At 43.0% G+C, this 15,635-nt stretch overlaps 1 protein-coding gene across 2 annotated transcripts in view; it reads right to left on the bottom strand.

Annotated features, from left to right (window-relative positions):
• Window positions 1-11,063: 11,063 nt before the first annotated feature.
• Window positions 11,064-15,635, bottom strand: part of C3H1orf198 (chromosome 3 C1orf198 homolog) — a 32,497-nt gene continuing 27,925 nt past the window's right edge. For both annotated transcript variants that reach the window (XM_005291240.5, XM_005291241.5), the window contains one exon: window positions 11,064-13,680. In XM_005291240.5, the coding sequence (XP_005291297.2) occupies window positions 13,624-13,680 (57 nt within the window). In that variant the 3' untranslated portion in view covers window positions 11,064-13,623. The remainder of the gene's footprint in view (window positions 13,681-15,635) is intronic.

Genomic DNA, 15,635 nt, shown 5'->3' with positions numbered 1-15,635 from the left:
CTGGTAGAGGGGAGGCAACAGGGAAAGACTGCCCTACAAAATTCATTCAAAACGAGTTACGTTGGCATACGCCTGGAGATGTCTATATATTGCTTGGTCACATGCAGACATGGGTGCTTGCATCAGAGCAGACTAACCAGGAGTGCGTGTGGAAATGTAAAATGTGGTGCACCATGGTAGGTAACCCAGTGTGCCCTGCACCACCCTCTGGCTCCATGCCTTGAACACGTTCATGTTGTTTTGCAGCATAGTAGTGATTCATTCAGGGATTTCTGAGAGCTAGAGTTCAAGTTTCCGCCGTGCTGCAGTTCCATATCCCATAGTGCTTTCTACATCCCATAACTTCCATGCCATTTTTTTTAAAACTCCCACAGTCCTGCATGGTGTTTGTTCAGTCACCATCATCTCTCTGACAAAAGCACAGACCATGCAGCGCTCAGCACTGTTCTCAGGAGCAGTGTTAATACAGGCGCACAATCTTCATGTTGCTTGGACTCCAGAGAGTAAGGATTACTAAGCAAAATGTCACCAGTGCTTAGCCTGGGTTAGCCCTAAAGCAGTGGTTCTAAAAGTCGGTCCGCTGCTTGTTCAGGGAAGGCCCCGGCAGGCTGGGCTGGTTTGTACCTGCCGCGTCCGCAGGTTTGGCCGATCGCGGCTCCCACTGGCCGTGGTTCACCGTTCCAGACCAATGGGGGCTGTGGAAAGCAGTGCGGGCCGAGGGATGTGCTGGCCGCCCTTCCCGCAGCCCCCATTGGCCTGGAGCCAGTGGGAGCCGCGATCGGCCGAACCTGCGGACGCAGCAGGTAAGTAAACTGGCCCAGCTCACCAGGGGCTTTCCCTGAACAAGCGGTGGACCGGCTTTGAGAACCACTGCCCTAAAGGACATACACAGTTTGTTTATCATAGCTTCTATTACTTCTTGAAACTTAAGAGTAGAAGTCATTTGTGTGTGTGTGTATGTTTACAAAGTTAAGTCAGGTAAATAACTAATTCGTTTTCCTAGCTAATTCTTTAGATATTTTTATTATAGGATTGGCTACAAGCATTGTCTTTGGTGTGAGATCCAAAGTGCAATTGATCTGGGGTAAATGACCGGTTCTTTCAGACTGGCAGTAACCTGAATATTGGTGTGATCTTTTCATGTAAGGCAGTGGTTCTCAACCGGGGATACGTGCACCTCTGGGGTACATAAAGATCTTTCGGGGGTATTCAACTCATCTATATCAGTGTTTCTCCACCTGGGAGTTGTGACCCTCAGGGGGCTCGAGGGATGGGTTTAGGGGGTTGCAAGCACATGGCCAGCATTAGGGGTGGCAAGCATGGCAATTGCCCGGGGCAGGCCCCATGCCACAGGTTGCCCTGGAAAGCTACATTACATGCTTCAGCTCTGGGCGGTGGGGCTTGGGCTTCAGACAAGGCTCACAAGTGAAAAACAGGCTCCAGTATCGCACTGAAATGTAAGTACAATATTCATATTCCAATTGATTTATTTTATAATTTATCTGATAATGAGAAAGGAAGCAATTTTTCAGTAATAGTGTGCTGTGACACTTTTTGGTATTTTTATGTCTGATTTTTGTAAACAAGTAGTTTTTAAGTGAGGTGAAATTTGGGGCAGACAAGACAAATCAGATTCCTGAAAGGGGGACAGTAATCTGGAAAGGTTGAACCCCTGGTGTAAGGGACTATCTTAGGTAGGCTTATTGGGTGGCAAGACAGATCAGAGTACGTAAGGGGACTGTCTGTGACTCCATGTTAAGGCTGTCATAGTGCCAGAGGAGTTTACACGTGACAATTGGTGAAATGTAAGTATGGAACTCACAACCAATTTGGGGTTTGTGCCCGAACAGTCTGCCCAGAGGTTGGTACTCATGCTCTTGAGTCACTGGGACAGCTTAACAGCTTGGTATAAACTAATCGAGACTCTGCATTTCCAAAAATAGAACTTTGTTGTGTGCAAAGTAGAAGGAAACAAAACTAAGTGCCAACAAAACACATACAAGGTTAAAACTGGCTAGAGCACAGGACTGGGTTTGGAGTGACTTGGTTTCAGTTTCCAGCTCAGCCACAGACTTCCAGTCTGACCTTAGGAAAGTCACTTCCCTACCTCATAAGGGTGTTGTGAGGGGAGGGTCCATTAATGACTGATGCTCAGATACTTGAGGGCATCAAAGTATTTAAAGAGCTCATTTCACATAAGCCATCAACAGTCTTTACTCACTGCCAACCTCAGTGAGGTTGAACTGGCTACCGGAAAGGAGAGAGAGCTTGTTGGTCCATAAAGGACAATAATCTGGCCTTTACTAATCAACTATCCAGTCCTCCACACTTAGTATTGTTAATGAGGCTTATGCTATGGGGTGGACTGTATTTGCTCCATAGTAAAGGTTGCAAGAAGGTGACTGTTTAAAGCCAAATGTTCATGCCACTCTAAAATCCTCATATAAATGCAGATCCTCTTGTAAACTGGCATATGGGTTCAGGGCCCAGGGCTGAGTAGGCGGTACAAATTAGGTGTCAATGGGTTTCTGAGATGCAGACTCCCAAATGACCTGCTTTATTTTTTTCAAATTTATTTTCCTCCCATGCCAAGATTGGGAACCAGTGGGGACAGTATCTACATGAAACTTAAATCTCAAACTACCCGCCCTGAGAGCTAGTGTCCAATACCAAGAATAAGCTCTGAAAAATCAAATAAGGTTAATTCTAAATACTAGTCTAACTCGTTCTTCTTTTAACAGTTATGTTTTCTTACAACTTTAAACAATTTATTAATATTTATTAGGCCACTGAATAACACTCCCTCCCATCCCTAGGTAAATGGCTAGAAGTTCCTTGCTTTAGCAATTGAAGGTAGCCAGAACTAAACACCAAAGAATATGCAGTAGGGAATAAACCTGATTTCACAGGGAAACGCCCCTCCCCCTTTTTTGTCTATGATTTTATGCTGGAGACTTTTTTTTTTTCTCTTGCATTGTACTGAGGCCTGTTTGAACACTGTGAACCGGAAGTTTGTATCTTAGGGTATTTGAACTTTTGAAGAATGTGACAAAGATAACTGGATATTAATGCTATTCTAACTGCTGGCTGGTCAAACAGTTATTTGTTAGAGCTAGAGAGTCCCTGCCTCACATGCCGTGGTGGAATGGGTTTTGTGACCAGATATTGCAACTGCATACTGTGTCTTTGTATGAAGCTTATGCAGTGCTTTGGGCCAGGGTTGTATGTATGATTGTGTTCTCCAGTTGTGGGGATCCTCCCCCTGCAGCTTCAGGAACTCAAGCAGTGGGGGCCAATTACAACTTGAGAGATTCACCTTAAACACCTCCAGAGAAGGAGTGCCCCCTGGTAGAGGTTTACTCGTTCTGGTTCAAATGGGGTCAGTGATTCTCCTACAATATTGAACTCCAAGAAGAATGGATGAAAAGGAATGAAAGACACCTACAAATATAGACTTTCATCTCAACCTCAACCCAGTCACCTTTCTTTTGCCTCAGATGTATGTGCAAATGATTGTGAATGTAACAGGTCACTTGGATGTCTCAGTACTTGATTGTGCCCTAAAGTCAGGCACTTAGGCCTCGTTTACACTACAAACTTAGGTTGACATAAGCTGCATTAAGTCAATCTAATAAAGTATGTGTCTACTCTACCGAATCCCTTCCACTGACCTAAGTTGCCTTTAAAGTCGACTTCTATACTCCACCTCCACGAGAGGCTTGATTTGACATCCACGGGTCAACATGGGGATAGTGTAGACGCTGCGTTGTATAATTCAAATGAATTGGTTTCCAGAAGGTGTCTCATAGTGCTCCGCTGTGACTGCTCTGGAGAACACTTTCAACTCCACTGTACGTCAGCCAGGTACACAGGAAACGGCCGCTCCCCTGTTAAAGCCCTGGGAACTTTTGAATTTTCATTTCCGGTTTGATCAGCGTGGAGAGCTCATCAGCATAGCTGATCATGGAGACTCAAGGCTACAAATGCACTCCAGCATGGTGGTGGATCTTAGTGCTGTGTGTGGGAGAAGTCTGTGCAGGCACACCTCCAATCAGGGCCGGCTCCAGCTTTTTTGCCACCCCAAGTGGCGAAGAGGGGGGAAAAAAAGCTGTGATCGGCAGCACTTCGGCGGCTGCTCTACCGCACCGCTTCATTCTTCGGTGGCAATTTGGCAGCAGGTCCTTCCCTCCGAGAAGGACCGAGGGACCCACTGCCGAATTGACACCCAAGATCCGGACGTGCTGCCCCTTTCCATTGGCTGCCCCAAGCACCTGCTTCCTGCACTGGTGCCTGGAGCCGGGCCTGCCTCCGATCCAGCAGAAGAAATGCTGACATCTATGCCAAGATCACACGGGGCATGGGGGAGAAATGCTACACCAGGGACACACAGCAGTGCCGTGTGAAAATAAAGGAGCTTCAGCAAGCGTACCAGAAGACAAGGGAGGTGAACAATCGTTTTGGTTCTGCCCCACAGACTTGCTGCTCTTATGTGGAGCTGCACGCAAGTCTAGGCAGTGACCCAACCACTACCCCAAAATGCTCTGTTGATACCTCCCAGGAGCCCCGGGTGACCCCAAGCAACATTGTTGACAAGGAGGAGAATGTGAGGCAGGCAAGCGGAGGAAACTGTTTTTAATCCTGGAGCCCCTCCTTTCACAGGACCAGTTGGCAGCAGGGAGCATGATGCCGGGGAAGGCATCTTTGGTGAGTACACATTTCCAATCAAACTGTACGGGTTACATGCTATTATTTTGTTATGTTCAATCTGAACAAAAAAGGTGTCGTGGGTATTGGTGGCTACTCCAGCTACGCACAGGGCGCTCTGTGAAAAAGACTGTTTGTTTATGTGCCCGGGGATGGCCTGGGAATCCTCTATGGAGATCTCTAGGAAGCTTTCATGGAGGTACTCTGCAATCCTTCTGGGAAGGGCTGCCTTATTTCATCCAGCCTAGTAGGACATTTTCCCTTGCCACTCCAGTAACTCTGCTAGCATCATTGCAGAACACAGTATTGCAGCATAAGGACTAGCTCTGTACCCAGACACTTGCAGCATCTTGCCGCTTCTGTTACCCTCAGGAGAGTGATATTGCATAGAATCACCTAGGGGAAATGGGGGAAGTTTTCAATGCTAGCCCTTAATCTGCCAACAATTAAAGAAGTAATCTGCCCCCCATTTGGTGAAATCTGGGTCACACAACCACGCTTTCCCAAACGTGCTGTGGTTGTGGTTGGAAGGGATTACCATGTATTGCAAGCAGCATGGGGGAGGGGGGGAGGGTGTGTGTGTGTGGTGGCTTCCTGTTTGTCTCCCTTCCCGCCCAACCCGGTCCTGCTTTTGTAAGAAAAACAAACTATTTGGGGGGCTTTACACTAGTGACTGTCCTCAAGCACCATCCAGGTTGTTAGGGGAAAGGGGGGTTTCTCAAGTTCCAACATCTTATCTACTCCTGGGGAAAATCTGCGCTACTGTGTGCATGCATAATTAATGAGCCGTGCATATTTTTAATTTTTTTTGCTCCAGATAAAAACGTCTGCAGAAATGTTGCTGCAGTTCCACCTTTTGCCCATTAGAGAGTGCTGTGGCAATAGAAAACAGCAGCAGCTCCTAGCCAGCTAGGGAAGAGAGAGAGCCTGCCTTCTTCACAGCACCTGTCCGGCCAGGTCAGGAGACAGGGGCTATGGGGAGACAGACAACGTGGGGTCCTGGGGCAGAAAATGGACTTCTGCAATAGCCAGCGGTTGTGCTCATGTTGTGGCTTGCAGTGAAGTGTACTGAGGGGTGTTTTTTAATTAAAAAAAAAAATTAACCTTGCACCAGAAACCATATATGCACTGTCAATGCTACCCTTGTGCTTTGCATTCCTTGCAGCTGAAACCTTGTCTGTCAGCACATCCTCCACACTGGAACAGAGACTCTCCCAGATTAGAAGGCAGAAAAAGAAGACTCGGGAGGACATGTTCAATGAGCTCATGCGGCCTCCAAGAGTGATAAGATGGAGTTTAGAGCATGGAGGATCACACTGTCTGAGAACCTGGTCAGGGAGGACAGGAAAGCATGCAGGGAACAGGAGCGTGACACACAAGGTGAGATGCTGTGGATTATGAAGAAGCAATCAGACATGTTTATATGGTTGATTTTCAAGAAAGGCAGCTGGATGCTAGAGCCCCTGCTGTCATCATCGCCCGGTTCTACAACCTCCTCCCCCAAACGTCCTATGGGGGGGAGGGGGAAAGAGGGGAAGGGAAGTTCGGTATCACTTGCACTCAACACCAGGGGAGGATACAGGGACCAGAAGGTGCCCATTCCTACACCTATGATTGTTACTGCAGTGCATCTGGAAGCAAGCTTTCCTTGTTCTCCCCCCCCCCCACACACACACACGGTGTTATCAGCCCTTTTGCCCCAGGTTATCTTATTTTTCTTTGCTGTTTTTGTGGGTTTTTTGCATAATAAAACTTAACAGATTGAGGAGAAAAGGCTTTGTTCATTCAATATATGGTGGTCGGCAGGGGTGGAGTTTACAGTGGAGAAAATGCAATGGAGGGGACAGTTTGGTAAGTAACAACACAGATAAGTTTCACATTACTCTGGCTCATTGCTGAAACTGGTTTTCAAAGTCTCATGGAAATGCAGAGCCCCTTGATGTGCTCTTGCTATTGCCCTGGTGTCTGGCTGCTCAAAATTGGCTGCCAGGCAATCGGCCTCAACCCCACACCCTGGAAGAAACTTTTCTCCCTTTGTTTCACAGATATTATGGTGCACACAACAGGCAGCCATAACAGTGGGGATATTGCTTTCACTGAGATCTAAGCTAGTAAGCAAACAATGCCAGTGACCTTTTAAATGTCCAAAGGCATGTTCCACCACCATTCTGCACTTAGTCAGCCTATGGTTGAACTGCTCCTTACTGCTGTCCAGGCTGCCTGTGTACGGCTTCATGAGCCATGGGAGTAAGGGGTCAGCTGGGTCTTCCAAGATCACAATTAGCATTTCAACATCCCCAACAGTTATTTTGCAGTCTGGAAAGAAAGCCCCTGCTTGCAGCTTTCTGAACAGATGTGTTCCTAAAGATGCATGCGTCATGCACCTTGCCCGACCATCCCATGTTGATGTTGGTGAAACGGCCTCTGTTATCCACCAGCGCTTGCAACACCATTGAGAAGTACCCCTTTCAGTTTATGTACTCTTTGGCAAGGTGGTCTGGTGCTAAGATAGGGTGTGTGTTCCGTCTATCGCCCTACCGCACTTAGGGAATCCCATCGCAGCAAAGCCATCCACTATGTCCTGCATACTACCAAGAGTCACTACCCTTCTTAGCAGAAGTCTGTTAATGGCTCAGTTGGATCACAACAGATGCTACGGTGGATTTACCCACTCCAAATTGATGCCCCACTGACCGGTAGCAGTCTGGCATTGCGAGCTTCCACAGAGCTATTACCACTTTGCTTCTCCACTGTCAGAGCAGCTCTCATTTTAGTATTGCTGCACTTTAGGGCTGGGAAAAGCTCTTCACATGGTTCCTGAAAGTGGCCTTGTGCATTCAAAAGTTCTGCAGCCATCATTCATCATCCCATAGCTGCATAACGATGCAGTCCTACCAGTCAGTGCTTGTTTCCCGGGCCCAGAAATGGCACTTAACCACATCAACTGTTGCCAGCAACTCTATCTTCCAGCAGGGCTGCTTGAATGGCATCACATTGTTCCACACAGCAGCTCCTGTATCGGCTGTGTAAATGCTGCAGGATAAGGCATGATGTCAGTGTACAGCAGAGCGGGGTCCATGCTTCTTGTGCTATGGCATCCACACAGGTAACCCAGGTTTATGAAACAAGGCGTGGAAAAGGCTTGGTTTGTTTGCTGTTGATTTCAGGGAGGAAGGTAGGTAAGGAGGCTAATTCAATGTTCCCAAAACCACCTGTGCCAATGCTTTGGTCCCTAAGGCATTGCGAGCCCAACCCAACATTCCACTCGGCTACATGCACTATGGGATAGCTACCCACAGTGCAGTGCTCCGTGTGTCGATGCAAGTTCTGCTAGCGAGGATGCGCTCCGCCGACACAATGAGCGTAGCATGGACATCCAAGATTGACTTGCTTAAATTGGAGGCTCGATGTCGGCTTAACTTCTTAGTGTAGACCTGGCCTGAGATGTGAAAATTATCTCAACTGTGCCAGCATAGAATTGTATATGTGAACAGGGAGACCAGACTTTGAAATTCTGCCAAAAGTATTAATACAGATAGTTGTAAGTAATATTAAAAGTTTATATTTGTATTGCTGTAAAATTCAAAATGTTATGAATACTATAACAACAGTAAGGTTTTTCCTTTTGGAACAAAAATATTTAAGGTAAGAAAAGCTGGGGATTTTTTTTTTTAAGCAGGGTGGGGGAAGTTAAGAGAAAAAATCTACTTTCTTAAATGAGCATTCTGAATTACAAGGGGTGAAATCACAGCCCTCTTGAAGTTAATGGCAAAACTTCCTTTGCTATCAATGGGCCAGGCTTTTACCTTTGATCATCTGTTGTCAAAATAATATACAAGACAACAGCGTACGTGTACAGACTTCTTTGCCTCATCTGGGTATAGCTGTGCAGATTTACCGAATCTCAAGGTTCTGCCTATTTCAGGGCAACTGCACTGTATTTCTCCTCCATGATCCCTCGAGGGCACTCACTTAAGGTTTCTAACTCCCAGACATTACTTTTCTTGGATGGAGACCCACATCTCACTCCCTTCTGACTATGGGGTTTCAAGGCTCCCTGCCTTACTTTCATAACAGCCACAAATCAATTACTGACTTAACTGGCATTGCAAATACATAAATTCACCATGCTGAATTTGTTTCCATTTACCTTTGCTCCAAACTATGGCTTGGGTTTACAGCCACTAAGTGTTCTGTAAATCCTTTCAGTTTTGTTCAACACTTTTAGGTTTTGCTTAGTACCTTTTGCTCTGCAGGCATCTCAAAGGTCTTTATTATAAAGCATTGTGTCAGACTGAACAGAGATGATTATGTGCATTCAACAGTACCTTATGCTCAGCCAGATGCTTCAGTGATGCTTGTTCCAAGTGGGAAGTTGTTCAGGCCGTTGCACAGGAATGGTCTTATTTTGTACAGTTCTGAGTTGTATTAGATGGTTAGGGGAGGGAAGTCAGGAGAAATGTGGGCTCTGATCTTTCTCTAACGAAGGTGTGATGCAGTAGTAAGCCACTAAACTTTATTTCCTGGCCCCAGGCACAAGACATGGGCCAAAGTTAAACAGTTAATACCAGTCACACAGCAGAGATCAGTAACCACTAATTCCTGCTACACCTCTTTGTGCTCAGTGAAGGGGAAGTAGGATTAGGGAATAAGTTGGTAATTCTGTGCAGGACTCAAAGGTGGCTGTGTCATTTGTGCTTATCCTGTGTTTGTTTTTCTGTTTGTGGGTTTTTTTTTTTTTTAAGAATATCCCTGAAAGATAAAAGTTTTGCTGACAAAGTGCCAGCGTAGACAATGCCTAAGTGGAGTAAGGGCCCATTATCCTCTTGGCTTCGACGGTGGCCCCTCTGTGGCTTGAGAGCTACGGATGGACAAGGAATGAACCAACACATCCTTCCCCCCCCAACCACTTCCCACATTAATACCGATCACCCCAGCATTCACTTTTGTATAGTATCTGCCTCATGCTCTGGAACCAAGGTGGCCTTTTGAGACCGCATTAAGAGGCCCTACCAATGTGACACCATAAACTGAGCCAAGCCCCAGGACTTCCATGCAAACATCTCCCCAAATTTAAGTATTGATGTCTGAACCCCATGTGCTCTGAAATAAGGGGTTATTTAACCCTGATAGAATAATACAGCAGAAAGTTTCTGATCCAAGCTATGTGTGTTTTCCATGTGGCCAAGGATCTGTTTGACAAATCTATCCCCTTTCTGACTGGTACAGCCATCATGTAAAAGCTAAGTAGGACTTAGAGAGACTATTACCAGCAAGTATTTATCCCTTTTTCTATCTATATAAATTTTAAAAAAAAGATGAAATAGCCCTCATGTACCCATGTTCTGACATCCATCCTACCAAATACAAGTTATTCTCTTCTATGGCAGGGGTCAGATCTTCAGCAGGTGTAAACTGTCCTAGACCCATTGACTGCACTGGACCTAGGACAATTTATGCCAGCTCAGGCTCTGCCTCCTGTAACTGTGGAAAGAACTTGCCAGCTCCCTAGGTTTCCTCAATGATTTCTAGAACCTTCCTGATGTTGGTAAAAATTCAGACATTCATTTGTTTTGTAATTAAGTAATCCAGCTCTGAATAGGTGTATTTCTGGTAAAGGAGTTGCGGACATGTTAAAGTAACAGCTGCAGGCGTAACTGTCTGTCTAAGATGTCTTATTGCATTTCATTGCTACTGCTCAGAATGAAAACAATTAAGGGGCATAAGTGATATCTCCATTTTATAGGACATGCTTTAGATCTGTATTTAGCCATTCATGATACTGATGCTTATGCATAAATTGTTTCTTTTTTTATACAAAAGATTTTCTAACCATCTTTACTCAATATTTTCTGTTTTCATAGCGCAGCTGCAATATCTTCATTCAGGCTGCTGATTTAAATGGATAGAATAGCTACAGGGTTTTGTTTTTTTCAACTTGCTTTGGAAGGCTGTGTAAGTATCAAATTCTAATCTTTTCCATTAGTATTTCAGTCCACATTCTAATTAAACTAGATCTGTACTAAACCCTGCATTTAATTATCTTTCTCCCTCATCCTACTGGAGAGCATCACAGCTGTTCCTAAAATGAGGCATCATTCTAAAGTTTAAAAAAAAAAAAAACTTTACTGCTTTTTCTAAATTTTTATTACATTTGTGTAGTATTAAATACATACAATGATCAGAAAGATGGCAGGGTAAAATACCTATATTTTTGAAAGTTCAGAATTTTTCAAGTCTGCTAATTCTAGGTCATCTTCCCCCTACAATACAATATATAGTTACCAAATATATTCTTCTATTCTGCTGGAGGGGAGGTAAGGAGCCAGCAAAGTACAGTAAAACAAGCAATAAAAACATTGTTTAAAGTGGATTTATTAATAGGTTTGTTAATATAAAATGTGACCAAGTACAATTTTTCTGTAAGAATTTTTAATAAAAACATATCAAAGAAAGGGAGGAGCACTAACTCTCATCAGAGCACAGCAAGGAAAAATCTATTGGGATGAGCAAATTTTTTGCAGTATGTTCTACCAGCTGGTCCCAACGTGTACAATATGCAGTACACCAAAGGAGGAGGGGAAGAAAGAGCACAGATCAAAGCAGATTATACATTTTTCATTGTTTTAGCAGAGATGTATAAGAATGCTCCTCCCACCATTGTGGAAAATTTCTTAAAGAGCTATAACTATTGAAGTAAAGTTAAAGTTTATGTCTCCTGCTTCGATTTAAAGCATATATTGTGTAGCCAGATATTTCAACAAATAAAAAACACATAGACTTGAAGTTCTATTAATACCTGTGAAATGCATGTTAGTGTCATTCAGCAGTTTAAAAAAAAATTCCAAGGACTTAGTCTACAAAAAAAAAAAGTACTAATCTGCACTACTTTACACCTGTAGAACTTGTGCTCAAGTTATAATTTTAATGTGAGATGAGTGTAACAGCTCCAACAAAAATCATTTAGAAACATTAAACTGAACAGCAAAAGTTGTAAATATAATCCAGGCTCCTAGAAAACTGGCAAAAATAAAAGGAACTGCAGCGTGCTAATACAAGACCAATTTTATAGCTTTTTGAGGGGTGGGGGTACAAATCAGAGAGGAATGAAAGAAAGTAAAGAAACTTCTGAACTATTATAAGGCTATGCTACTAAATACACTTAAGTATGTGTGGCAATTTACCACAAACAAAATTGAATGAGGTTTCATCTTCAGTTCATTTTATTACTAGAAGTGGGTATTTGTTTTGAACAAGGCTAGATTTTGAAATTAGTCTTTCATTAGGCTGTAGTGAATAACTTTTTACTACTGTTGATACCAACATATGTCTGTCTACAAAGCAAGCAATACAGGATTATATTAATTTGTAGACTAGGTACTGGAAGAGTTGGAATTTTTTTTTAAACACTTAGATCATATAGGACAACATTCCCCAGAAAGAACCAGTACATTTCACAATCTAACTGCCACTGTTAAAGATTACAAACTGTCAAATGTCAGCCCAAGGGAGGTCTAGGGGAGTTATAATCTAGTAGGTAGAGACTACCCATCAATTAGCCTTGGCATGGACTCAGTACAGAAAATGAGTCAGGTTTTGCCAGCTACTGCAAACAAACATTCTGGGAACCACTTACTGAGGTAAAAATGAAAGGTCGTAAGTCTTCGGCATCAGAGAGACCATTCACTGGTTGTGCGTAAGGGGAATTAAGGCTTCAAGGCAAGGTAAACACAGTGAGAGTCAGTGTGTAAATCATGCTGCATTTCAGAGATGGCAGTTCAAATGATAGCTGGTGTTCAGTATAGAAAACTGAGACTAGAGCTGGGGATCATTCAAAAATAGAACAGGAAACCAGCTTGCCAAGTGCCCCATCTCTCTCCCCTCCCCCCAATTCTATTTCTAGCTCAGGAGCAATCATCATCTAGATGTTGGACATCACGGAGAATGTATGCATCCACAAGGGGAAAGAGCACCAGAAACTAGATTGATTTGTCCTCAAGAGGAATGGCTGTTTTAAAAGAGTACAAAGAGCCTTATTGCTCAGCTTTGCCACAAATTATATCAGTTTACTGAACAAACTTAGGCTGTAGTGTCTACTCCTGGAGAAACTGGTGTTTTATTCCAATATTTCTGCGAGCAGGAGTTATAAACCGTACCAAGGGAAGCAGTGACTTTTGTAGGTTTGCATTTCCCTGAAGAGTGTTGTTTTTTTTTCTCCACTCTGTAACCCAAACCAAGTAATATTCCTGTGTTTTACAAATATTTCCTCAAAAACAGACTTTATTCCACCTCTTGAGTACAGCTGCAGTGCTATTTTAGACCAATTCTTGTGGCAAAACCCTTCCCCCTTCTCAAAAACTAGTGGTAGAGAAATTACTGACAAACTAAATATAAAATATACAAAGTTAATATAATGTTTAATATGCTTATTTTCCATGCCTTTTTTCATTATACAGTTACCTGAAGGAGGCACGACTGTTGTTTTGGTAGCTTATTTAGAGTAATACCACATTTTGATTTTTCTAGTGACCTATGGAATTGTTTGAGCCATGCTGGCTAGGTTGCTACTGAAAATAGAAACCTGTTCTTTGTAGATTCACTCTTTTAAATATACAGGTTTTGATCAGGGTTTTGTGTGTGTGTCCTTAATACATAAATTGGTAAAAAATTATTCCCCCCAATTCAATAACTATTCAACTTGTAACAGACATTAAAAAAATCCAAAATGAGACCACACTTCTATCACTGAATCATTTTAAAATACAAAATTGCATCTGGTCTTATAAAAATGTTTATACAAAGCCAACATTGAGTTTGAAACTTTTTAAAAAAAAACACAGATGGGAGTAACTTAACATACAAAGAGAAAGATGCCACTTTTTCTTTCCAAAAATTGATCTGAACTATTTTGCATTATCTTTACCAGTTGTCTAGAAAATCAAAGCCAGTCTTCAAGATAACATTGCTTGTATTAATCTGTAAGAGAAACACAAAATTAGATGATTTAAAGAAAATGCTACAATTAACAGGATCAAATGAACTGACTGGCCCTTAGATCTAAAAGAGTGTAAATAAAATGTTTAAAGTCCATAAATTAAGGCAGAGAGTCTACCACCATTTCACTTTCTTCCCATATATTCCTGCATGCTTGAAAAGCATCTGCACTGGAAAATACTAGACATGTGTAACCCACATATGACTGAGGTGCAAAAAGGTATTTCCAATTATCAGAGTAATACTGTGTGTTCTACTGGTCAAAGAATTTCTTTATTCCTTCTTGCTAACTCACATTATGATTATTTTTCAGGACAGAAGGGGGGGGGGAGAAGAGGAGAAAACATACATAACCCATCAACTGTACATTCTGATTCAAACAGATTACTTATTATGTAAGAACAATATTATCTACCCACATGCTTCCAAGTTCAGAAGGCCACTACTAATAAATTTAATTGAAATATTGAAATCTTACACACTTTTTGTACCCTTCAGATTTGCTGCCATCATAAAATGAATTTAGGGTTTCTGAAAGTCAATTACCCTGGAGATGTCATCTTTTTACAAAACATGCAACACAAGATTCCCCATACTGACTTCCCTGTTGATGCACTGAAATTTTGACCAAGAAGAATCACTTTGGGGTCAAGACAATCATATTTGAACCAATTAGGAAAAAAAAAAAACCCCAAAACCTTAACATCCAACACAAGTTACTATGACAGGGTATTTTATAACTGGCCATTAATACACACTTCTGCCAATATTTATTTGCAGGGAGAGAAACTCCCCTGCCCCCCTTTTCAAAAAAAGAAATAGCTTCCTAAACATTTTTCATAAGTTTTGGCAGTTGGATAAATATTGAGCAGGTTGTGCAACTTGGACTTTTGTGGCCTCACATCACCTCCCTACAAATTTCACAAATAAAATGGCTTATCTCTGATCTGCTGTAACGAATGAGGCTGTAAACCAAGTACCTTCACTACCTGAGGTGTATAGTGATGCACCACAAACAAATACTAGAGTGTATTAGTGCATAGCCCCTTGAGGCAAGCTGTAGCAAGCAATGAAATAAGTAGTTAAGATATTCATTACCACATCTACACTCCAGTTTGCCTTCTCAACCTCATGTAAGTCTCCTCTGCCACCCATAGCACACACATCTTTGGGATTATAGACAGATGGTAGATGGCCATCTGGAAGAGCAGGGGATGGGGCGAAAGTGGACTTAGGCCATGTGAAACGCCTCAGAACCCAGTGCCTCTGCACCAACAGTGCCATGAAGAGCCCTTAATGCAGACACCGCAGCAGAGACACTTGGCTTTCCCAACACTGCTGCCTTTGTGCACCCAGGAGAAAAGGAAACAGTGTCAGAGGAGCTCTTCCGATACCTTGATGCAGACACAATAGGCTCCTCTCTCAAACCAGCTTCTGAGCACAGCCCTGGTTCCCATCACCCCAGCATTTGCCCATGAGTTTCTTCCCTCCCAGCCTCCCTGCATGCCTCCCCCATGACCTCTTAAAACCCCATCTCTTCCCCATAGAATACCCCCATATCTCCCGTTTGCCCAGCCTGCCTCCCTGGATCACCAGGGTCATATGCAGAGCACAGCAAGCGAGTCATGTTTGGCAAACAGACCACCCAAAAATTCATGAATTTCCCCATCTCGTTTTTCAGACTTGCTCTAAGTTAGTGAGCCAGGCTGGTTGCATCAAAAAACTGTAGTAGCTGATACACCTGAGCCGTTATCTAATTTTGGCTCTCCAAAATAGATGTTTAAATGTAATGCTTCAAAAATGGCCTGCATCTGAGCTATTATCAGAATAGAAGGTTATGAAGTTTGGAGTTTGTGGGAACTGTGGTTGTTTAGCTAAAAAAACCTAAAGAAATGACAGAAAACAGGGTGAAATTTCAAGTGAGGGTTTGTACACAG

The sequence above is a fragment of the Chrysemys picta genome, chromosome 3, assembly GCF_011386835.1.
Source record: "Chrysemys picta bellii isolate R12L10 chromosome 3, ASM1138683v2, whole genome shotgun sequence".
In the NCBI taxonomy this organism is placed as follows: domain Eukaryota; kingdom Metazoa; phylum Chordata; order Testudines; family Emydidae; genus Chrysemys; species Chrysemys picta.
This window is presented reverse-complemented; position numbering and strand designations above follow the sequence as displayed.